The 26,350-nt window shown below is 40.3% G+C and overlaps 1 protein-coding gene and 1 pseudogene across 3 annotated transcripts in view; both read right to left on the bottom strand.

The window, feature by feature from the left end:
* The window catches only part of TAFA4 (TAFA chemokine like family member 4), a 191,713-nt gene that overhangs the window by 29,240 nt on the left and 136,123 nt on the right, over positions 1-26,350 (bottom strand). For all 3 annotated transcript variants that reach the window (XM_006160357.3, XM_006160358.3, XM_027776555.1), the window contains exon 4: positions 4,983-5,138. In XM_006160357.3, the coding sequence (XP_006160419.1) occupies positions 4,983-5,138 (156 nt within the window). The remainder of the gene's footprint in view (positions 1-4,982; positions 5,139-26,350) is intronic.
* LOC114010006 (p53 apoptosis effector related to PMP-22 pseudogene) lies at positions 741-1,211 on the bottom strand (annotated as a pseudogene).

Below are 26,350 nucleotides of genomic sequence, written 5' to 3'. Positions count from 1 at the left end.
TATACCGACACCCCCCCAAAAAAAAAAAAAAATATATATATATATATATATAGATATCTATATATATATATATATATATAGTGACCAAACAGTTCAATGTAGTTACTCTGAGGGTAGTGGCCAAGAGGATTTTGTATATATATAAAATCCTAGGCTAGTTTAGGGCAAGGTACTTGTATGTGTCTTACCAAGATAAAGATGATAATAGTAATAACTACCCAAATAGTACCTTTTCTTTCAGATATGAATACCTGGTTTGTTGGATAAAATTCATCATGAAAACTGCAGTTGCTTTTCTGCAACTTACAAAATAGTGATTTGATATAAAAATGAGTGAGTTTTCATTATATGTAAGTTCAAATGGTTAAAAAAGAAAAAAACTTATCTGATATATCATATGTATGCCACTCAGAGAAACTCACGTCCTTGAATTCTCCTGTTGTATGTTTTATGCCAGACATTTTAAATCAGCATACTAAGGCTTCTCTGCTACATGCAGGTTTCTGCTTAAGTTGCAAAGTATCAGAAATTGTGTCTATGTCTGGTCCTGAAAATACAGGCTCAAAATGGTACAGATTTATTCATGTAGCATTTTCCCATACCCTAGCCCTACAAACCACTTTAAACTAGCTTAGTAACATGAACACTGCCCAAAAAACTAGGTTTTAAGTAGTCTGAACACCGTTTCTTCCTCTGGAACCCATCTCGACAGCAGTGACTCTCCTGGCTCACTGCCCACCTTAGGCAGATGTGTAGAAGTACCTGGGCTTGGCATTACCCAAGAGGTCATCCTCACAGTTAGGGAGGCAGCAGAAGAAAAGGGCACAGCCAATCAGGATGATCGTGGCTGCCCACCCAAAGCCATAGGCCCAGTTATAGATGTAAGTGACAGCAGAGTTGGCATGAAGGTCGAAGGTCTCAGCGTATTTCACAGGGTAGATGACCAGGATGACAAAGCCACAGAAGAGCACAGCAGCAGCTGCTCTTCCCCATATGTACTCCAGGAGGCTCTGACAGCCATCCTCACAGGACCCACTGCCACTGCCTTCGTGGAAGCAACTCCACCACAGCGAGGACGTCTGGATGTGGTCACGTGACTGCAGCCAGCCACGGCCAGCCAGTGTGATGATGTCAAAGGCGATGGTACTGAGCAGGTGCAGGGGCAGGATCCACCTGCAGCGCTTACTGTTCTGTGGAGCACAGGAGCGCATGGGGCGCTGCGAAGGAAAAGAGTGGCCCGCGAGCGCTGGCACTGGGACAAAAGGGAAGAGGCTGCCAGGAAGCAGCTCCCAGAGGATAACTTCCCAGGCTGGCTGCCAAATAGTACTTTTTAGGTGCTGATAGAAGCGCTCTGAGTACTATAAAACATTATTAATATTTCAGACATTTTAATATACAAAGACTCTAGGCTACACGAAGTACAACTATAGTTTATGACGTTATGATTCATGCGTCCCTTAGAAGAAGACGGTTAAAGCCGATGGAGCCTAATGGACACAGTTACCACCTCTGAGAACATTCTGTGATACACAGCCATGAGCCAGTTCATGGTCCAGCCAATGAAAGAGATGAAAATAAGGGACTCCCTCATCATCAAGCTGCTTTCACGCTACCAGGAAGGTATATGTTCTGGAAGTTTGTACAACAACATGGGGAGAATGACATGAACTGGAAGTCCAAGAACAAGATGTGAAGACAAAGTAGGAATCACGTAGGCCAACTATTTCGTTAATGGGAGAATTAAGAGTGTCATGGGAGACACGAGATGATTCAGACAGTGAATACAGATATGGACAATGCTGAGATGAAAGGGAATGGAAAGAGCACATTTAAAAAGTTGAAAAGAACTGATGGAGCTAAATGGTGCAGAGCTTTGTCAGCCATGGTAAAGAATGCAGAGTTTATCTTAAAGAGAGCGGGAAGAGACTCAAGTGTGGTTTTCAGAATGAAAGCAACATAGACAGTTCCGGTTTTATAAAAAAAATCACTGGTGCTACAGACTGGAAAATGGACGTCTAGGAGCAGTGAGCTGGGCAAGATGCGATGTTGGCCCCTAGCTATAGATGTAGCAGTGCGGATGGAAAAAGTGGGGCAGATGTGGGAGCGAGCGAGGGGACAGACTGGTAGGATTTGGATTTAGTTAGTGGAGAGGATGACTACACTATGCTGTTTCAGCTGTCCCTCTACCCATAGGAACTTGGCAAATTTCTTTTTTAAAGAACTACTTAATTTTATTCATCACTGTTATTATTATTTTCATTTGACCGAGGTGGGGGAGTAAGCAAACAAGCCGCCAGGTCCGAGACTGAAACCATGGTCAACCATATGGGAGTCCACTGCCTTAACCACCACACAACCTGTCAGCCCTGGAACTTAGCAAATTTCTTTCTTTTTTTTTTAGACCTGAATTAACAGACTATATTTAGAGCGTAAGGTGTTTTAGAAATGCCAAGACTGCTTGAACCTGAAAACCCCAAGAGAACACGTGTATTATAAAACGTAACACAAGGATACAGGGCAAGCCCGTCCCCATCCTCCTCTGTCCTCGCCCTGCTACCTGCCACCTGCGTGCACCTTGGTAAGGCCCATGAAGGCTCAGGGCAGCCAGACTATCAGCTGTCTTTCTCTCTGGGCCAAACACCCATGAGTCTGCTATGAGGCAAGACTATTTAGAGTGTGTATACATTCTAGGTCAAACTTTTTATCTATAAAATCTCCCCTCTTCCCAAGGAAGACACTTTCACACTTCTTCTTTAACTCATCTGTATTTGTTACCACCTCTTTAAGCAGAGTATAATTTGGGCACACTTCCATTCATAAGCCTTATTGAGTTACTTTTCCCATGGCTTTCAACATACTCAAGTTGGCTTATGATTATGTTTCTCTAAACACTTTTCTTTGGAAAACAAGCCCTGTTGGAGAGTTCCTCCCTCAAGCTGCTTCAGCTTAACCTATTTCTAAAGGACTAAGACTAATACATGCAGAATTGGTAACTACAGGGTATGGGAAGTTAAAAAGTAGATCTCAGGGGACAAAACTGAAAAGCATTTTAACAAATAATTCTTTCAAACATCAAGGTATCTCAGAACACTTCAACAACAAAAGATTTGGTCTACTAAGAAATCTGGCTTGGACAGCTAAACACTTCTTTAGACCACAAAGGAACTTAGCAAATTTCTAATGTTAAAGCTACTCATGATGTTGTATAGGTCCAGTCGTTTATCAATGATCCCCAAATCCAAAAAGCTCTGAAAATAGAAAAGTTTACCATAAAAATGACAGCAAAACGTGACTTGAATTAACAGGTTGTTTTCTGTTTTTTTGTTTTTTTTTTTAATCTTGCCTCATCTTACTCTGGATGAATATTCATATATTTCACTGTAGAAATATTAATATCTATGATTATAGAGTGCAAATAGAGGACATATTAGGTTTGTTAGGTAATATAATAGATGCAATATGTGTAAATGTTAACCTTCTAAAATCTGAATTCATTGACACATTTGCTTGGCCCCAGGGTTTCTATTAAGGAATTGTAGATGAGAAATTTTCCACTTTCCCTTTTGTACTTTGGAGATAGCTGAAATGGTGCAGCTGCAAACCACCGACAGCAGACAGCCCATCAATTTTGTGTATGTCTATGTATTTCATAGGAGACGTGGGATACTGGTAAGTCTGCTATTACTGTTGATTGTGCAGTAAAATACAGAGTTAAAAACATGTGTTTTGGGTACAGAGTTAGAAACAACACTTCACAAAGTTGGCTTGTAGGAAAGTTCTGGGTTGATGTTCAAAGACCTCCATGAACACAATGGGTGCATGTGTGCCAATGATCCAGGGCAGGATGAAGCTGGGCGTGGATCCTTGCATGAAGATCCTATTAGGGATGCCCGTCTCTCACACTCATGGAAGTTATGAATAGACCAAATGTGTATTTTCACCACTCACCTTTGGTTGTGCATTAGAGAATGGAAATGTTCACTAGCAGGGAAGTTTCATGCCCGCACAAGGCAATGTTGCCGAGACAACCCCATGGGTTTACTCCCTGGAGTCTGGTACTTGTTTCTTTTTCTTTTCTTTTCTTTTCTTTTTTTTTTTTTTTTTTTTTGGAGAGGTTTTTGCTATAGGGCGCATGTGCTCACCAGACAGACAGAGACAGACAGAGAGACAGAAAGTGAGAAATCACCCCCCATAGGGGATGGCCACACTGCAATCCCTTCTCCTTCGTTCTCCTCTCGGGATCTTGGGCACACATGCACACGCGCCCGGCGTGAGTTTTTTAAGCCACTGGGTCCAGGACATGAACCGCGGTCGACTACATGGGAATCCAGTGACATAGCCATTACGCTAACTGCTGGTCCCTCCGGTACTTGTTTCTAACAAGATGACTGCTAGAAGACACCCTGAACATCAAATGAAACCAATCCCAGCCCTCCTCCTACAACTACCAACATTCACTCACGTGTATATTTTAATCTTTGGCACAGTTCTCTGCTAGGGGCTTAGGAGACTACAAATGAATGATACATGATCCCAAACTAGTCTTGCAGACATTACGCCCAAGAAGATGTTTGACAAATGTTTTTTAAAATGATAAACTGGAAATAAAGAGACTTAAGCATGAGGTGAGAACCCCACACTGCTCATTTTAAGTAGAGACCATGAAGAGAGGGGAGAAAAGGGGATCTAGGGAAATAACCGTTTTGATGGGTGGGATAAGGAGACAGGTGCATAAAAAGGACTCGAAGCACATCTCAGCTGTCCTGTCATGTGACTCCCCATTGGTACCTATTGAGAGATGCTGTGAAAGACATACCTTTTGCACCAAGAAACGTGGGGAGTTGGATATACGTTCCCTTTTGATTGACACCAATTTTGAAGCAATGCAGATTTCTTTGGGTTGCAAAGACAACAAAGTAGGGAGATTCTTAGCAGCTTAAGCCCTATTGAAATACTGAAGAAAATGGCCAGAGAGATCTTACCTTCAACACAAGAAGGCTGAGCTCGAGTGGTGCCAGCGACCTGTCCCGGGAAGCAAGAACACTTGACCGTCTGTGCCCGCTCTTCTATGCGGTTCTTATTGCAGCATCTGTGCACAGCGACCACCTCACAGGTCCCTTGCTTGATTTGGTGGTGGCCTGGTAGTAATACAAGAGAAACACAGAACCAGCGCTGTTAGGGGGGAATGAAACCAAGAACAGGAGTGATACTGTGATTGACATTTTCCAACTTCCTGTGCTCTGCTTATGATAGTACGCTTATGAGTATCTCTTACCTTCTATCTTGATGTGATTTCAATTTTACATAAAGGTGGCAAGAATCATGCAGAAGATTCCTATGAACCCGTGAAGGCAGAAATTTGGCCTCCAGGATTCTAAGTCCCTGGGGTCCTACCCGTGGTTATGCTGCATTAATTACATGGCAAAAGAGATTTTGCAGATGTGATTATAATTACTACCAGCTGCAGTGACATACTGGTAGATGCTGCTACTTGGCAGTGTAAGGACACATGGGAGGCCAGGTTCGAGTCCCAGCTCACCCTAAAAGTTGAACACAGTGGCACATGCCCATCGTTCCAGCTATTTGGGAGGCTGGGGTAAGAGAATCATGACCCTGTGCTATAGCTTACATAATAGTTTGTCCCCCAAAGCTTTATGTGCTGCAATTTGGTCCCTAATGTAATAGCATTGGGAGGTGGTGAGATTTTTTTTTCTTTAAGTGATTTTTACTAAAGGGTGTATGCACTCACTGGAGACAGAGAGAGACAGTGAGAAATCACCCCTTGGGGGTATGACCATGCCACGATCCTTTCTCCTCCATTCTCCTCTTGGGATTTTGAGCACCTACGCACATGTGCCCGGTGACAGTTTTAAACCACTGGGTCCAGGACTTGAACCATGGTTGGCTACACTGGAGTCCAGAGCCTTAACCACTAAGCCACCTGCTGGCCCTTAAGAGGAAAATCTCCCTTCAACATGGGTGGGCACCTTGCCAGATAAGATTGGTGTGCGTCCGTGAACAGAAGGCCCACCTTTGGTGGGGTCATGCAGCACCATTGGCTAGGAGTGTGGCAGGGACAAAGCAACAAAGTGAGAAAAGTCTCTTTTCTCCTTCCCTCTGTCTGCACAAAGATCCTGACCTGCGTGCTTCTCTTGGCCACCTTGTGGTGCAGCAGAGACAGGCCAGATACTGGGCCTGTGCGCTTAGATTTCCCAACCACTAGAATCGTGAGTCAAGTAATCCCCATTCTTTGTAAATCTCCCAGTCTCTGCTATTTCTGTTTACTAACACGATAATGGATTAATATATCCTAATTTTTTTATTTTTAATTTTTTAAGAAAATGACTACTAATCCATTGATTTTTTTTTCTTTTTAAGTTTTTGTCATAGAGCATGTTCACTCACCAGAGGACAGTGAAAGGGAAAGTGAGAAACCACTTCCCCAGGAAGATGGCCATGCCACAATCCTTTTTTCTCGATTCTCCTGGGATTTTGGATGCACATGGCATGATTTTCAGGCTGTCAGATCCAGGACTTGAACCACAGCCAGCCATGTGAAAGTCCAGCACCTTAATCATCATGCCACCTGCTGGCTGGCTCCAGGTGATTTTAACAAAGAAAGTATATCCTGAAGAACCAGCAGTTAGCATAATGGCTATGTCGCTGGACTCCCACATAGTCGACCGCAGTTCACGTCCCGGACATGGTGGCTTAAAACTTATGCTGGGCGCATGTGCCTAAGATCCCGAGAGGAGAATGGAGGAGAAGGGATTGTGGCGTGACCATCCCCCCGGCGGGTGATTTCTCGCTTTCTGTCTCTATGTCTCTCTCTGTCTGTCTGGCAAGCGCATGCACCCTATAATGAAAATTAAAAAAACCTCTCAAAAAAAAAAAAGTATATCCTGGATTACCCAGATAAGGGCAATGTGATCAAATCAGCTTTTTTTCCCCCCTTTTTTAAAGAGTGATTTTTACTATAGGGCGCCTGCACTCACTGGAGACAGAGAGACAGAAAGCAAGAAATCACCCCTTCCCAGGAGGAGTGGCCACACTGCAATCCCTACTCCTCCGTTCTCCTCTCAGAATCCTGGGCACGCACACACATGCACCCGACCTGAGTTTTAAGTCGCTGGGTCCAGGACTCAAACCTCTTCATCAAACTTTTACCTATGAGTTTTAGTATCCATTGATCATTTCCACCTGACTCAATCATTAATCTGATAGCTGTGAGACTGCTACTCTTTAATGTTCCGTCAAATCTGGGCAGGGGGAGATCCTTTGAACTGGCAGCTGTGTCATTTTGACAAATCCCCATCATTCTTTGAGAACTTACTAACTTTCTGACCCAAAAAATGATCTGGGCTTGCTTTGTATTCTCCCATCCCCATAATTTCTTCAAGGAGCCTTGAGTCCTCCTAATGGGGCATCACATTTAGGAACCAGTATTTCATGAGTGAGGCTAACTCACTGCGCCAAGGAGTGACTTGCTTACAAATCAAGGAAGTTTATGGATCAAGGAAGGTGTGTGTGTGTGTGTGTGTGTGTGTGTGTGTGTAGGTGCAGCATAAATTCAGAGGTGTCTCCACTTCCACCCTAGCACCACAGTTACTTGCTACTCTCCCCCACTAGTCTTTATATTTGTGTCTCCCATCACTAACAATGAGAAACACGATATCCATAGTCCTATGACAGAGAGAGAGTAGTTTCAATATTACACATGTTCTTAAACGTAATTTGCAAATTTGGGGGGCAGTAAATGGCGTAGCAGTTACTTGCTGGACTCCTACATGGTTGACCATGGTTCAAGTCCCAGACCTGGTGGCTTGAAAGTCATGCCAGGCACAAGTGCATGCATGCATGATCAAAATCCCAAGAGGAGAATGCGAGAGAAAGGATTGCAGGATGGCCATCTCCCCTGGAAGAGTGATTTCTCACTTTCTGCATCCCTGTCTCTCTGGTGAATACACATGCTCAATAGTAAAAATCCTCTTAAAAAATATAATTTGAATTGGGATCCATTTTTATCATTTAGGAGTCTTCCGATATAATAACAGAAACTGATAGCAAGTTTAATGCAAAGACAATTTATTAGGAGGTTATCAAGCATCTTCAAAACCAAGAGGGAACTCAGCTTAATGGAACCATTCTCATGATTCGGCCTGAGTGAATAATTCCACTCTTTGAGTCTGTCATTCTACTTAGTATCAATTCTAGATGGGAGTAGTAGACTGGCCTGGCTTTGGTAATGTGTCAACTGTAGGAACCACCCACTGGGATGTTCCCCAATCATCTCCTTCTCCTGGTATCCACACCCTTGTACAGTCTCTGCCCACATGGTACCAGGGTTGGTCTTTATGATCATGCTACATGCATACAACAAAAGTGATGGTATGTCATGTCCAAGAAAGTAGTTTTCATCTCATGCCCCTCATTATCACTCACTCTGGGGAAATATGGCATGAGTACTCGTACAAGCACACCCAAGTGGCAAGAAATTTAAGCCTCTTGCCAGGGTTGCATATAAGTAACCCTGAAAGCAGATCCTTTATACTGGCCCTTCCTACACTGGACCAGAGCTTATCTGTGTGACAAGAGCATGCCACAACAGAAGTTGGGGTTTGCTACTTTATATAATTAAGTTACAAAACATAGAAGCAGGCTTCCTTGCTCACTCATCATGTTTTCCCCCCTGAGGAAAACCATGTTGTGGAGAGTTAATGGAGAAGCCCATATATTAAGGAACTCAATTCTCTTGCCATCAGTCATAGGAATAAGTTTGAAAGTGCAGTCCATAGCCCCAGCCAACAGTTTAACTGCAATCTCATGAGAGATCCTGAGCCAGAACCACCATCTAAGGCACTACCAGATTCTTAATGCTCAGAAACTGTGTGAGATAATATGTATTGATTATTTAAGCTTCTAAGATTTAGGGTGACTTGATACACAGTGATAGTTAACTAATATACCACCTCTGGCTATAATAGACTGGAGAGACTTACCTTTGCTCTGATAAAAAATAATAATGTAAACAAGACGTAAAGGTAATGTATAGAAAGTATTAATGAAAGACAACCTTGTCAAGTACTCTCAAGCATACTTATGATTTCCAGATACATCCATTTACATATAAATTGTTATGTGAATTGTAAGCAATCTTATCCACTCATTAAAATAGGTTTCCCCAAGGAGTCTCACTGGTTAATGCTATGCTTGGTTTCTACCGGTGCATGCAATTCAGAATAAAACTAGTTTAAAAGTATTCCATAATTCAGACATTTTATCCATAGGGACAGACTTTCTAAAAAATAAACTATTTGATCCTGAATTTTTCCTTGGACTATTCCTGTCATTAATACAATCTTAAGTATTGGTAGAAGCAAAAATTCAATCACTTGTGAGAACAAATACTGAGTCAAAGTTTCGCTTATAAAAACAGAGAGAGGCAAAACCAGTGTCCAGAGACTCAAACTACCAGCAAGAGAAAAAAATTTCAATCCTACCAGCAGAAGAAAGCATGAATATTGAAAAGTCATTAACATTATAAACCTAATTAAAGGTTCAAAACAAGAGTGTTGATTTCCCACAGGTAGTTGTATATAATTGTAAAAATAAATAAATAAACAGTAATTCTAATGTCAGTAAATTAGCATGGGACTTTAACACTAAGCAAGCAGGAAAGGGAGAACTAGCAAAAGTGGGTGGAGAAATTCGGTCTTTACAATTGCACAGAAACCATGTCAGAATGAACATTTCCTTACAGCTAATGACAGGCCATGTGGAATGGTCAAGACATATTCATCTACAGTTCTCTCTCGGTGACTACCCTAACTGTTGGTCATCATCTCAGGTTGCTTGAGCTGCCATGGCAAAATACCAGACTGCATGGTTTAAATAAGACATTTATTTCTCATGGTTTTGGAAACTCAATGACCCCAAATCAAGATATCAGTCAATTGGATTTATGGTGAGAACTCTCTTTCTGACTTCCATACATACCCTCTTGTTATGACCTCACATGGAGAACAGAGATAGAGCCAGTATTTACTACTCTTTTCATAAGAGCACAGCTCTGTCATCCTGGGACCTCACCACAGAACATCATTTAACCACTATCAACTCTTCACAGGCCCATCTCCAAATAAGTCATCTTGGGAGTTAGGATTTCAACATATGTACTTGGGGAAGACACACTCAGTCTGTAAGCAACCATCGGCCCTTATTAGATTATTAAATAACCCTGATGAGTCAAGAATGAAGGCGGCTCTAAACCCCATGAAGAAAATGAAAGAAATATGCTTTACTTACTTCTTGGAATAGTGAAGAAGTGATTAGGACATTCAGTAGTGTTATCATTTTCTTAGACTTTCTTACTATTTAAATAATCATTCACAATGCAAATAGACTTCTTTTCTATTCAGATTTAGGACTGGCCAAAAATGCCCTGAAAGATTAGCTTGCCTGGTACAGGATTGTATTATTTACATGGAATTAATTACTTTATTTCATTACTTTTAAGATACATAAAATTTCATCATTTAACATATCAGAAAGTGGTACAACTAATAGCATCTTACAATATATACTTGCACTGCATTCCTTCTTAGGAGTACATATAATAGTATAGCTCACAACTGAGGACATCTTAGATTTGGTGAAATATAGTAAGCTGCAGATACTGTTCTAGTTTCTATAAACATTTTCCTGTGTAATTTTATGAAACTGCTGAGGCTGGAGTCATGAAAGGCCCCAAACTGCCAATGCAATACGTACAAAAAGAATAAAGTAGGACTCAGAAGACATTGCAAAGCTCTGATAATCAAAACAGCATGGTACTGGCACAAAAATAGGCTGGTAGACCAATGGTAATGAATAGAGAATCCAGAACAGAACAGATGACTAATTTTTGACAAAGGGTACAAGACAATCCAGTGAGATTAAAAAAATCTCTTCAGCAAATGATACTAGAAAAACTGGACATCCACCTGTAGAAAAATAAACTGGAACCTTATATCTCACCATTAACAAAAATCAACTCCAAATGGATCAAAGATCTAAACACAAAACCTTAAATATAAAACTAATAGTGGAGAACACAAATGTAACTCTTGAAGACATCTGAGTAGGCAAAGACTTCTTAACTAGGAAATCTTATTGCACAGCCAATAATCCCCAAACCAGAAAAGTGGGACTACATCAGGATAAAAAGCTCCTGCACAGAAAGAGAAACAATAAGAATAAAGAGATGACTCTCAGAATGCGAGAATGTATTTGCAACTCTGCCTCAAATAAGAGACCGATAACCAAAATATACAGGGAATTCAAGTGGCTTAGTTGCAAAAAATAAATAATAAGTCCAGTTAAAAGATGGACAAATTAACTGAGCAGACAACTCTTCAAAGAAGACATATACAACTGGCCAAAAAGCATATGGAAAAAAAATGTTCAACATCTCTTATCATAAGGAGAATGCAAATCAACATTGCATGTAACCCAGCTCAGAATGGCTAAGATTGAAAAAAGAAAAAGAAAAAAGAAAGAATGATAAGTGCTGGTGAGGCTGTGGAGAAAAGGGGACTCTCCTATACTGCTGGTGGGAATATAAATTAGTACAGCCAGTGAGGAGAACAGCATGGAGGTTTCTCAGATACCTACAAATAGAACTGCCATACAACCCAGTAATTCCACCGTTAGGTATCTACCTAAAGGGTAGGAAAACAGTCAGAAAAACACTTGCATATCTGTTTATTGTGGCCTTTTTCACAACTGCTAAGACATGAAATCATCCAAGATATCCAAGAGCAGATGAGTGGATTGAAAAACTATAGCACATAGGGAACCAGCAGTTAGCGTAATGGCTATGTCGCTGGATTCCCACGTAGTCGACCACGGTTCGTGTCCTGGACCCGGTGGCTTAAAACCCACACCAGGCGCGTGTGCGTGCGTGCCCAAGATCCCGAGAGGAGAATGGAGGAGAAGGGATTGCGGCGTGACCATCCCCCCTGGGGGGTGATTTCTCGCTTTCTGTCTCTATGTCTCTGTCTGTCTGGCGAGCGCACGCGCCCTACAGTAAAAATCTCTCCAAAAAAAAAAAAAAAAACTATAGCACATATACACTACAGACTACTACTCAGACATGAATAACAATGAGGCCATGACCTTCCATACAAAGTGGACGAATAGATAAGCTTTAATGCTAAGAGAAACAAGTCGAACCATTAAAGGCAGGCATTGTTTGTCCCCACTTAATATATACCAAATGTCTGCACTATAGCAGAAACTGAAAGACTGGAAGTTATAAAAGCAGGGAGGACAACTATAGGTACTACAGACAGTATAGCAGAGGGTGAGTATTAGGGAGTAGGGAGGGGGTGAGTATTAGGGAATAGGTAATAAGGGTTAAGAGGAAGGGGGTCAAGAGAAAAAACAAAACATTGAACAGACACAATAATGAAAAGTTATCTACTGATGATCGTGTCTTTGACTTGACTAATACGCACAGTACTCATGCTGAGGAAACCATGTTGTACACTGTAAAGATGTACAGTAATTAAATATCAGTTTTAAAAATGAAAAAATCTGCTGAAGTTAACTTTGCAAGACTACACAGATTGTAATAATTAAAATGTTTTTAAAACAAAAAAAGAAATACTACTTTAAAAATGCTATGAAGTAGGTACTGCTTTTCCCCCCTCCCTTATATTGAATGGCATGTACAAAAATGAACTAATCTGTCCAAGGCCACAGGACTAGAAATTTGCAAAGAGGTTATATTCACACCCAAAGCAGTGTCTATGCTCTCATGGGATAGAGGAAAAACCCCTCCCCCCCACCTTGCTGTAGCCTGTATTTTAGCAAGTAAAGTCAAAGTAGCATCTTCTCATACCAGAGTCTCAGGACATGGCTGTTGTTCATTGAAGACATCTTCTCCTCCTTTACAACAGGGCTCTATACAGAGTGGCTTTCTAGGAAACTGTGTTCTAGTGAGACTGAAACTGTGATCTTTTAATAAGAATGTGCCCTGTTTCTTTGTGTTGTCCTGGCACTCAGGATAGGTACTCAGAAGCAGATACTTAAAACTGCTCAAGAATTTGAGGAATTTAATGACCTAACTGCTCATGCCCAGTGTGAGCCATGATGCCTCATCAAATTCCTCAAATGTTCCACCTGTGAGAAATAAGCAAGCGAGCCCAGGATAAAGCCCTGGAATCCAAACAAAGAACATAGATAGTATGACAGACCTCCCACTGTTAAATATTCATTATCATCTTTCATAATAAAAGTAACACCTAAACCAGTTCCAAATGCAGTACTTGCTACATAGCAACCTACCCAAAGTCTTTTGGGTGTAGTTTTCTAAAATCTTTCTTTCCTATTAAATTCTCTTTCCTACCTAAGAAAAACAAAACAAAACAAAAAAAACTGCTCAAAACTTAGGCTGGTCCCATGGCCTGGTGGTTAAGGGAGCCAGATCTCCCCCAAGCCAACTACGCAGTTTAAATCCTGGCTGTGGTAGCTTGAAAAACACACCAGGCATGTGTGTGCACATGTATGTCCAAAATCCAGACAGGATGGCAAAATGGAGAGGGGACTGCAACATGACAATGCTGCATGGAGCCTTCCCCCCTTTCCTTGCCTGTCTGGTAAGCACATACATCCTCTGGGAAAAAGAAAGAAAAAGAAAGAAAAGAAAAAGAAAAAGAAAAAGGTGCCTTGATGGCAGAAGATAAGGATGCGGCGTGAGTCACACATAGAAATCACTGAGTAGAGTTGTTTGAACAGCTCATGTCTTCAAAAGTTCATTAAAAATGCATATTATGAAAAACTATGCATGGATTTAAATTTTTTTTTGCACCAGGATAGATGAATATTTTAATTCCACTTTCTAAAATCCTCCTGTATTTTTTAAATGGAAAAATTTTAAATTGTTATTTGATTCCTTTCCACACTTCTCAAATTGCAATTAAGTTGCATATTCTCTTTTAAAAAATCAAGACTTAAATATTACAGAGGTGGGGTCCAGGAGCAGGGAGCTGATATTAGCACGACTATTAAAAGTTACATGCCTGCTTCCTCATTCTCCAGAATAATGTGGACACCATTAAACGCATTATGATAATCCTTACAACAATTGATTGCTTCAGAGTTGCTAGAGGATGGATTAACTTTATCTGAAGTGTAAATAGCTTAAATACATATCATTTTTTTCTTATAAAATACACTTTTAAGAAAAGTTTCAAACCACAAGAAAAAATATCCATTTGTCTCAATGCAGGCAAGGCCTTTCCATTGTGAAAGGGATAAAATACAAAACTACATCCGCAATGAAAGTTCTTCAGTTGAAACTACTTGAAAGCTGATAGACACAAGGCATCAGATTAGGATGACTTTCCTCATGCTATTATTTCCTTCACACCCTCTTTCTTTTGTTCAAATCCTTTTTCCCCTTCCTCCTCCTGTTCAGCCCTAGAAAAAAACACCCTCAAAGAGAATCTTCATACTCCAGTTATCTTCTTAGAAGGCATTTATTTTATTTGAGAGTGGATTTCTCTATGGCATTCTCAGACTTTCTCTCCATGGAAGCAGAAGAGGACACAGAAAGCTGATTACAAGATTTCATGAAATCAAAGCAGAGAATGAGGCTGTGGCTAGTCATTGCCTTTGGCAGACATGCCCAGTATTCCCGGTAGTGGTGCCCTTCTAATTCTCACCTTTCTTCCCCTATTTCTACCCAACTTGGCTTTAACCAAGGAAGGAGATCTCACAGTAAAGGTTAAGCCTGTGGTAAGCCACCCATCGGACAAACATGGCAATGCAGTTGTGGGGACAAACATCTAACTCCCTACTCTGGGCCAGGTCTCTACTAAGTGTTAAAGACAGAGCAAGAGAGAGACAGCTCTGATCTCAACAAGTAAAGACAGCCCACAGAAATATCCTGCAATTCTCCTTATGTGCAAGTGGGCTTATCCTTACCTGCTGGTAACAAAAAGGAGAGAGCCCTGGAGTTGATTTCAGAAGGTGTGAGCTGCAATGCCAGCTTCCAGACTCCGTAGTTCGACTGAGTCTCTTGGTTTTGTTTTTTTTGTGTGTGTTTTTTTCCCCCCCACATACAAATAGTATACTATCTACCTCACATGACAGTCATGAAGTTTAAATGAAATAAGTGCTTAATAAACATAGTGACCTTCTTGACACAGCAGCGATGTCTAGCAAATTACTTCTGTTTTGTTTGTTGTTGACATACTTATTCAATAAGTATTTGTTGAGAATTAACTTTGTGTCAAGCACATGGAAACATAACACAGGACAAACATAGCATCTTCCTTCAAGACCTTTCATATTTCGCTGATAAAAGAAACAGAAAGCAGGAAAAACAGAATTTAAAAGAGGGAGGGCCTAAGAAACTAACATTATAGGTCTTTGGCAAAATCACTTTACATAGAAAAATACGTCAGGACTTTCCCAACATCTCAATAGTACTAAGAAGTTACAGCAGGTGAAAACACAAGCCCTGAAAACACCTCAGAAATGAAAGCTCTTATGACTGGAGCTGGGTGACAAAAGATAATGACAGGTGATTGGACCATTAATGGAGCTTTGTGGGTCCCTGTGGGGGCTTGGGCTTTTACTCAAAGTAGGATGAGGGAACACTGGAAAACGTGAACTTAGAATGATATAAAGTGACTTGTACTCTAAAAGGACCCACAGTGTTGAGGACAGATTGAAGAAGAGCACAGATGGGAACAGACGCCAGCTCCTATCGCATCATCGGGGAGAAGAGATGGTGGCTTAGACAAAAGTGGAAATTGTGATGGTAGTAATAAGAGATTGGGCTCTGCACATGCTTAGAAGACAGAGGTGACAGGATTTGCTAATAGATTGAATTTAAGGGGACCAGCAGGTGGCTTGGTGGTTAAAGTGCTGGATTCCCACACAGCTGATCACAGTTCAAATTCCGGATCTGGCAGCTTGCTTTCCCACTTTCTCTCTCTTTCTGGAGAGCATAAATATCTTATAGCAAATTAAGTAATAATAATAACAATAATAATAAATAAAATTAAATAGTTATTTTTAAAAAACAGATTGAATTTAAGATGCGAGAGGAATCAATGCTGACTCCAGTTTTTTTATTTGAACCAGTGGAAGGGTAGGGTTATCCTTTAAAAACAAAACAAACAAAAAACAAAACAAAACAAAAAGTAAAAGCTAGGAGCTTGGTTAAGTTTTAGAGGTTGATGAGCTAAGTCAGATAAGCAGTTGGACGCCAGAGTTTAGAGTTCAGGAAGGAAGTCTGGTTTTACAAAGCACATTGGCTTATCATTAGCCAATGTGGACGGTATTTAAGGCCATGAGACTAGGTAAAATCCCTGAAGGAGAGAGGAAAAAAAGCTGTCACCAGAATGTACAGGAAAGGATAACTTCAATATTAGGAGGCTGGGAAGGGGCCAGCAGGTGGTGTGGTGGTTAAGGTGCTGGTTCCCAAATGGCAGACCGCATTTCAAATCCCAGACCCAGTGTCTTGAAAATCACACCAGGTACATGTGTGTGCATGCCCAAAATCCCGAGAGGAGAATGGAGAAGGAATTTCATGACCACCCCCACTGTGGGGTAGTAATTTCTCATTTTCCCTCTTTCTCTCTCCAGCGAGTGAGTGTACCTGCTCTAGAGTAAACCCCTCTCCCTCCAAAAAAGAGAGAGAGAGAGGCTAGGAAAAGAGAAGGAGTGGTCTAAAAGCAAAACCAAGAATGAATGTATGGTGTTCTGGGAGCCCAGCAAACAGATGTTATCAAGGATGAGGGAGTTATCATGTTAAAAGCTACAAATCAAAGGAAGATGAAGACCCCTGGGTGTCACAGGGTCACTGGTGGCCTTAGCCAGAAAAGTGGCCATAGGGAAATTAAGGACATGATTGGAATGGGTTTGAGAGAGAGCAGGAAGTGAGAAATTGTCAATAATATTATAGTGAACATTTGAGAAGTTGTGTTATAAAGGGATGGAGAGAAATGAGAATATAACTAACAGGGTACACAGCAGTTAGCAAATGTTCTTAAGATGTGAGAAACTATGGCTTCTGTGTATGCTGAGGGGGAAATCTGTCAAAAGACTGTGTGGAACACCAAGAGGAGCAGAAGAAGCACAGGTCTATTTATAGTCTTCCTTTCCCTGATTTTCTATATATGACTCTTGTGGAAGATGCTCTGTGTGGAAAGTGTGGTTCTTGCAATGTGAGTATGTACTGAAATCATAAGAATAAAAAAAAAAAAAATCTATGCTACATAAAATAATCCCCACTCAACACCAGGGACCATTCTATAAATTCTACCTGCCAATCTCTCAGTGATGTCGTAGGATACAAATATTACAAAAGATGAATAATTTCATAAAGTCAGTAACACTGATTTCGGAGAGATGCTTGACCACCACTTAAAATCATTAATTGAAAAATTAACAGATTTAGGTCAGAAGTTGAAGAGGTAGTAGTCACTTGGATAGACTAGTCAAAAGAGATTGATTTAAGTGGCATAGGGCCGAATGCCTTTGTACATATCTGTGACCATGTGGCAAAAGGTAACTGTAAAACCAAGACTGATATATTAAACGATGTTACTACTTTTTTTCCCCTCTTGAGAAGCTATGCAGCAAAATCCAGTCTAAGAATATCTCAGCACTCTTCTCCTTTTCCCTTCAGGGCCTTCCTCCTGGGTCTAAAAAGTATATTTCCCAATTTTACACACTGAGATGCAATTTACTTTCTAGTGGGCTTCATCTTCTATTTTTCATAAACATTCCACCAAATTGTGATGGACCAAACTGTGTTCCCCCCAAAATCGTAAATCCTAATTCCCAGGAGCCACAATGGCTAAGGCACTGGACAACCACAACCAAATTTGACTCAAGGAAAATTTCCTACCTACCTATCTTTATGAGAAGTGCTACTATTATTCTAATAGACAGAACATGTAGGGCAAAACTAAACAATATGTTCTTACCAATATGTTTCAATCTCTTATCTTAGTTTTTAACATCATTCCAATCTTAACCACGCTCACCACTTCTGGGAAACCTTAATATTCTGCTTCCCCCTATATAGAACACTACCTATTCTAAAGACTTTTCTCCTATTGTTTTTCTTTATCGGAACATCTGCTATCTGTTTACCACTCTCTGCCAAGAATCGCTGTCAATTAGAAGACATTTAACACCTTGGGATGATAAGTAGCAGGAAATAAATGCTCAGAGAGATTGTCATCAGTAAACAAACCTTGGAATTTCGAATGCATGGCATTGGTGATTTTATATACACAAAATGCACACACATACATACACATATGAACTAGAAATAGCTTTAATTACCATGTAAATTCTGTTGTTAATTAATCATGCATACTTTCAAATGTTACACTGAGATGCAATTTACTTTTTAGTGGGCTTCATCTTCTACTTTTCATAAATATTCCACCAAATTATTATGGAACAAACTGTGTTCCCCCAAAAAATCGTAAACCCTAATTCCCAGGAGCCATGATGGCTAAGGCACTGGACAACCACATGGCTGATGGCGGTTTGAGTCCTGGATCTGGCCTCTTGCTTTCTCTCTCTCTCTCTTTTTTTTTTTTTCTCTCTCTCTCTCTATTGAGTACCCATGCCCTATCACAAATTTAAAGTAATAATTATTACAGATAAAATTAAATAAGTATTTTCTTTAAAAAAAAAAATGAGAGAGATTCCCAGTATGACTATATTTGGAGATAGGGCTGTAAGGAGATAACAAAATAAATGAGGTCATAAAGGCCCCAATCCCATAGCACTGGTGTCCTTACAAAGCCTTCTCAGAGAAAGAGATGGCCGAGCACGTGCACACACAAGCAAAAGGGCATGTGAAGACACAGCAAGAAGACAGCCGTCTGCAGTCCAGGAAGACAGCCCTCACCAGAGACCGAACTCTTAGGACTTTGCGATCAAGAACTCCTTGACCTGGGACTCGGAGTCTCCAGTTCTGCGACACAATACATTTCTGTTGTTGAAGCTATCTAGTCTGTGGTATGTTGTCACGGCAGTCTCAGCTGACTAATAACACACTGTCACTTAGTAATTAGAACTTCAAAGGCTGAAAAAAGGTGAAATGTGGGGCCGGCAGGTGGTGTCGTGGTTGAGGCGCTGGACTCCCACTTGGCCGACCATGGCTTGAGTCTTGGACCTGGCTGCATGCATTCTCACTTTCCCTCTTTCTCTCTCTTTCTGTCTCTCTCTGGTCAAATATAAAAAAAAATAAAAATAACAAAATTAAATAAATAATTCTTTTGAAAAAAGGTAATATGTTTTATATTAAGGGGTATCATATTCGAAGCAATTGGGCAAAAGAAATCTTTCGGGATTCATTCTGTTTCTGAAATGTCTCTCTCCATGTGCGTATCTGTGTGCAGTGCACTGACTTGTTTCCATCCTTTCAGTATATCTATTTGTGATTTCAACATTTCATTGGCAGTTGGATAGACTTACTTATTTTTTTCTTTTTGAAGAGAGATTTTTGCCATAGAGCAAGTACACTCGCTAGAGACAAAGAAAGAGAGAGAAAGTGAGAAACCACCCCTTAGGTTAGATGGCCACACTTCAGTCCCTTCTCCTCCATTTTCCTCTCAAGAGTTCAAGCATGCACACACATGCACCCAGCTGAGTTTCAAGCCACTGGGTCCAGGACTCAAACCGTGGTCGAGCATGTGGGAGTCTAATGACTCAACTACCACGCCACCTGCTGGCCCCAGTACACTGGCTTTTCAAGCCTCTCATTACAGAGCATTGGAAAATATCAATTATAAGATTTGTCCACAACGGCTGGCATTGTGGAAATTTAGTCTGCCTGAGTTAATATCAACATGGATTACAACACCTACTTGAAGAGGAGCTGGTGCAAAAGGGGTGGAGCTGGAGAATTGCCACAAGAAATAACTAGAAGGCATTATGGAAGTAAAAAATAAATAGAAAATCAGTTTCTTCTGTTTGAAGAAACTGACACTACTTCTGTGCAGTTTTCAATGAGTGGCTTCACTTGTTTGCCTTGGTTTCCATGTGTGCAAAATAATAAACCTGCAGAGGTTTGATGGTCATATAGGTAAAATGATGAGAATGGTGCCTTGTATGGAGGAAATGCTCAGTAAATAATAAAGGTGATATTATTAATTATTAATAGTAACCAAGCTTTAAAATATTATTACTGTTACTACTACTGTGATAAGCTGAACTATTTAAACAACTATTAAACTGGGATGAAGTGGGAATAAAAAAAAAGAATAAATGTATTTTTTAATGAATTATTTTATTTAAATTTCTTTCTTCCTTTCTTTCTTTTTTTTTATTTTAATTTGACCAGAGAGGGACAGAATGAAAGAGAGGGGCAGGGGGGTTATCAAGAAAGCAAACTGCCAGGTCCAGGACTTGAACTGTCAGCCATGTGAGAGTCTAGGACCCTTAACCACCACACCACCTGCTGGCCCCCAAATAATTAATTTCAACTCTTTTTTAACTGTTTTTCTCAGAATAAGAAAAACATGAATGCCTTCTGGGAGCACAAATCAGTATTATAAAGCTCTCACTTAACTGATATTCTTTGTATTAGAGGTTCGAGATAGTTGGGAATCTTTATCCTGACTGTTGTCCCACCTGGCCCATGACACCCTTCATTTTTCCACAAGTATCCACCCAATGCCTCCCTATAGTCTCAGCTCCCCCATAAGAGCCAACCCTGGTCAAATGCTAGGGCATCTCCAACCATATGAGTCATAGCTCCCACCCCTGTTGCCCTGATTTATATTGGGCATTCTAGTAAAGCCTGTTCATCTGGCTTCTGGTTTTCCCATTGTCCAGTACTTTGAAAGGTTTCAAACCCAGCAGGGACACCAGGGAAGAAAAAATAAAATGAAGTGCTTCCTGTGTACATTTAGTCACACTGAGCACCTTGTCTCTGAAAGAACATCACTGCAGAGACACAGAAGAACTGTGAAACCCTTTCCACTTGGAGGCAACCAATGAAGAAAAATACTGACATTATGCTTCCCCGGAACCTCCACTCCCTGTCCCAGTCACTCTTGTGTGTGTGTGTGTGGGGGGGGGGGGGGCACACACACACACAGAATGCACACACACCCTTTCCCAGTATTCCTTCAAAAGCAATACTAAGGAATACTAAGACAGGAGAAATGAAATTGCTCGAGGTCACTTCCAAAGAACTTGTTACAAAACTATATATATTAAATTTAGAATAAAGTCAAATTGATAAAATAAAAAAATAAGTAAAAGGACTTGTTTCCATCCTTACATGTCGCTTTCAGTATATCTATTTGTGATTTCAACATTTCATTGGCAGTTGGATAGACTTATTATTTGTTCTTCTATTACATTTGTAGGCAGAGCCATCTCAGTGGACAAAAATAAATAATTTTGTATACACAGAATGTAGAAATTGGTGATAAGTTTCTCTCTATACATTTAAAATATAATATGTATGTATTGTTAATATTTCCCTGAGGAAATTTTGTTCTTTCTTTCAAGTAAAATAGACTTCAGCAATAAACTGCATAATGTTTTGTATTATAAGCTAAATAGTATTTCAGGTGTAATTTAAACTCTCTTCCAAATGTTTTGTTTTTTGTTTTTTGTTTTTTGTTTTTTTTTTTTGTCGACACACTATACATGTCATTAAATATCTAAGCTCAGTATTACATGATAAGAATGTTCTGCTGACATAGTACTGTGGGCTTCGTCTTAATAGCACTTAGCAGAACTGAATTTCTTTTCTTAAGGGGTTATTTATTTAATTTTCTTTTCTTTTTTTTTTTTTTTAAATTGCTACAAGAAACGTGAAAACACCAGAGAAAAAAAACAGAAAGAGAGAAGGAAAGAGAGAAACTAAACTGCCAGGTACAGGACTTAAACTACAGGTGGCCATGTGGGAGTCCAGCACCTTAACCAGCATGCTACCTGCTGGCCCCAGTAGAATGGAATTTCAATAGGTGTGTTACATTTTTAATTCCAGTGAAAGATAGCAGAATAGCCCCCTATGTTTAATCTTCTCTCCTTTCTAAGACCCGGGTAAAATCACAGTAAAGGAAGATAAGGTCCAAATTCACAAGAGCAAAGAACAGAAGTAGAGGCATCAGCAGTTGAGAGATATTTAAAAGACATTTGGAAGATGAAAAGCTGGTGGACTGGGAGTGCCTGATTGAGACAGGCAGAAGAGACTATAGCATGGAAAAGACTGATTCACTTCCAAGGATCTCAATAGGTGCTTGAAGACATGGACTGAAAGCAGGAGGCCTGGTGACCATGAGTATAATCAAAAGTAAGCCCACTGGTCAGCAAGTCCTGTTCGTATTCAGAGATTCCATACTTCCATAAGGAGGAACCACATTTGGAGAAAGTCTCTAATATGAAAGAGACCAAAATAAACAAAAAGTAAAACTAGAGTAAGAGTTAATGCAAGAAACAGAGAAGGACCCAAGAGTCCTATTAGTAGTGGTAATAGGTAAGAAGAGGAAAAGGAGGCCAGCAGGTGGTGTGGTGGTTAAGGGAGCTGGTCTCACTTATTTCTGACCATGGTTCAATTCCTGGACCTGGCGACTTGCTTCTCGCTCTCTCTCTCTCTCTCTCTCTCTCTCTCTCTCTCTCTCTCTCTCCCTTCCTCCCTCCCTCCCTTCCTCTCTCTCCCTCCCTCTCTCCCTCCCTCCCTCCCTCCTTCCCTGGGCAAATTGAAATAAATTAATTAATTAAATTAAAAGAAATAATTTTTTTTTTAAAAAAAGAAGAGGGAGAGGAAGGGATAATGATTAGCACTATCATGTGCCAGGTGTTCTAAGTTTAAATGTATCTCTTTAGTGTATATACACATATATAATTTGAAATCTCAATTATAGAACAAATATATACACACTCACATACATAATCTATCTTGTTAAATCTTTGACAGTAGGTAAAATAAGGGGACAAGAAAAAAATTTCACCAAGTCATGCATAAAATATTCAAAACATAAATTAAAAAAACCTCCCACACATCAAATCCAGCTAATACAAATTCTCAAACAATGCTAATAATTTTTTACTAGGATAATTCTCAGACAGAACTATGTGAACATATTACAAAATGCTATGATGAAAAATAAGTTACTCTTGAGAATTTGTTAATGATTTAAATCAATTTTCTCAAAGATCTCAGAAAACTTTAAAAATAAAAATACATTATAAAATCAATCAAAGTATTTAGAAAAATGGTCCAGATGGCCTAGTATTCTATTTTAGAGATAGAAAACAACTACAAAAAGCACAGCAAGGAGGAACCAACAGGTGGCATAATGGTTAAGTTGCTGGACTCCCACATAGTCGACCATGGTTCGAGTCCTGGACTCGGTGGCGTAAAACTTATGCCAGGCGCATGTGCATGCAAGCCCAAGATCCCGAGAGCAGAATGAAGAAGAAGGGATTGCAGCATGGCCATCTCCCTGGAGGGGTGACTTCCCACTTTCTGTCTCTCTGTCTCTATCCTTCCAGCAAGCACATGTGCCCTTTAGCAAAAAAACCTCTCTTAAAAAAAAAAAAAAAAAAGACAAACATAGTGAGGATACAGTTAAAGCTAAAATACATGTCCCAGATCAAAAGGACTTGAATTCAATCAACGCTCATAAGCAGAATAAAGAACAGACTTATACAGAGCACATCATCATGAAATTCATACTTTATGGAATAACAGTACTAGTGGGAAAAAAATTGTGAGTACTCTGAAAAGACAGGGATGGGGGGAACCTATTAACATGTGTAAAAAGAAACAATTTTATTTTATGGATTCAGGCTATACAGTTCTAAAAAAGATTTGTATACCCAACAAAACTATCAATAAAGCATGAAACAAAAGTATTCCAGACCCTTCCTCAAAACCTGTATTTTGGGAAAGTGGTTCAAGCCAGCAAGCAGTTCCGGATACCAGGCTGCCTGCAGCTGCAGGCTCTTGCAGCCAGGACCATGGCTCATCCCCACCCCTACTCATATCTAGACTTCAAGTTGGTTTCTTGGGGCTTTAAGACAAACTTTCACTCTACCCCAAACCCACCTGGAAACCAGTTCAAGCCAGCAAGCAGTTCTGGACACCAGGCTGCCTGCGGCTGCATGTCCTCATAGCTGGGACCAGTCGCTCATCCTCTGCCCCTTCCCCACTTGCCTTTGGACTCTGAATTTCAATATTTTGAATAGCGCGTGGCACACTTTTCTTTGCTCTTGAGGTGTTGCTTATTAGGTCAGTTGGAGGTTCACCACTCCTTAGAAACAGAGAGTACTTTGGGTCACCCAGGATCAGTGACAACAGTACACAGTACTGATGAGCAACAGGTAGGCCAACTGTAATAGAAATCACCAATTTTCTAATCCTGCAAATTTTTTAACACTCAGAGATACCTCAAATAAATTAGGAAGCAACATATAGATCACCTGATGACTAGGAACAATCGCAGAGGCTCAAGAAGTATGAGAAACCAACAAAAGGCCTCTCCCCCAAGGAAAATCATCAAGCCTACATCACTGACAGTCAATACAACGGACGTATCAGATAAGGAATTCAGAATATTTGTAGTGACCAAACTAACTGAGATGAAAGAGAAAAGAGACAAGGAGCTCCAGGAGATGAGGAAGTCCTTTCATGATTTGAAAGAAAAAAATAGACACCTTAAAGAAGAACCAGATGGAACTTCTAGGTTTGAAGAATGTGATACAGGAAATCAAAACCTCCCCTGAAAGTATTAAAAGTAGGTTAGACCAGGCAGAAGATCGAATCTCTAATGTAGAAGACAAAATATCTGACCTAGAAAAAAGCATCAAGAAGATTGAGAAAACAACCAAGAAAAATGAGGATAATATACGAGGAATACTGGATACCATCAAGTGCCCCAATATCAGGACCCAAAATAGAATCAACCCAAGAAGACCCTCTCCAAGGCACATCATAGCCAGACTGGCAAAAACAACAGACAAAGACAAGATAACTAAAGTTGGCAAGAGGAAAACGTCAAGTTACTTACAAAGGTCACCCCATCAGGCTAACATTGGATCTCTCAGCAGAAACAATGCAGGCAAGGAAAGAAAGGGGAAATATAGTCAAAGTGTTGAATGAAAAACAATTTCAACCAAGAACACTATACCTGCAAGATTATCTTTCATATGGGAAAAAAAAAGATTAAAAAAATTCCTGGATAAACAAAATTTGAAGGAATTTACCAACTCCAGACCAGCTCTTCAAGAGGTTCTGAAGGGAGTGCTATACCAGGAAAACTAAAAAGTCAGACAGACAGCTATACGAGAACAAAAAGACCTTCCACACACTGGCACCAGGCAAAAGCCATCTGCCACTAAAAGAGAAACAAGAAAACCCACTCAATCCAAGGATCCTACAATGACTAAAAAGAAAAAAAAAAAGCAGAGGCTCTGAAGATACAATGACAAATTCCTCTGCGAAAAAGGGAGTAGCAGGAGACTTGAGAAAGTCTTATCCTTGAACACAGACACACAGGGCTACCAAAGACTAATACACAAATTGAAGAGCCAGGAAAAAAACCCTGCTCTCATCTCAAGACTTACACTCGGTAAAAAGTCCAATCTACAACTGAGGAGGAGGCACAGTGAGGAAGGAGACAATGTCTTTGTTGCAGGTGTACAGGGCCTGCTGGAAGCTGGGGGAGAAGCAGGAACACTGAAAAAAAATGCTCTGGTAACACAGGTCTTACAACATAACCACGGGATAACAACAGTCCACTGCAGAAGGGATGGAAAGGCTGGGGGTGGGGGAGGAAGGAGAAACATTGGGATAATGATGGCAACAACAAAGAACAAAGACAACTACAGACTAGACTGACTCAACTCATGTCTTGACAGAAGACAAGGGTCCAATTCTGGTCTTAAATAACATTTACCTCAGTCTCATGTTGAGCACTTCCCAGCATTCAATGAAGAATGATAGCACTGCATATATATGACAGTGAAAAAGAAATCCATCCTAATGAAAAAGACCCACAAGACAACGGAGCAACATCTTTAAATACTAAAGAGGAGGGAAATATCATTAGACCAGAATTTCATATTCAAAAATGAAGGCAAGGGACCAACAGATGGCATAATGGTTATGTTGTTGTACTCCTGTGTAGTTGACTGTGGTTTGAGTCCCGAACCTAGAGGCTTAAAACTCTCACCTGGTGTATGTGTGCATATGTGCCCAAAATCCCGAGAAGAGAATGGAGGAGAAGGGATTGTAGAGTAGCCATCCACCCTAGGGGGTGTTTATTCACTTTGTCTCTCTGGCCCATAGCAAAAATGAGTAGCCATG

The sequence above is a fragment of the Tupaia chinensis genome, unplaced genomic scaffold, assembly GCF_000334495.1.
Source record: "Tupaia chinensis unplaced genomic scaffold, TupChi_1.0 Scaffold000682_1, whole genome shotgun sequence".
Classification (NCBI taxonomy): domain Eukaryota; kingdom Metazoa; phylum Chordata; class Mammalia; order Scandentia; family Tupaiidae; genus Tupaia; species Tupaia belangeri.
The sequence above is the reverse complement of the archived record's forward strand: the minus strand, read 5'-3'. Positions and strand labels throughout refer to the sequence as shown.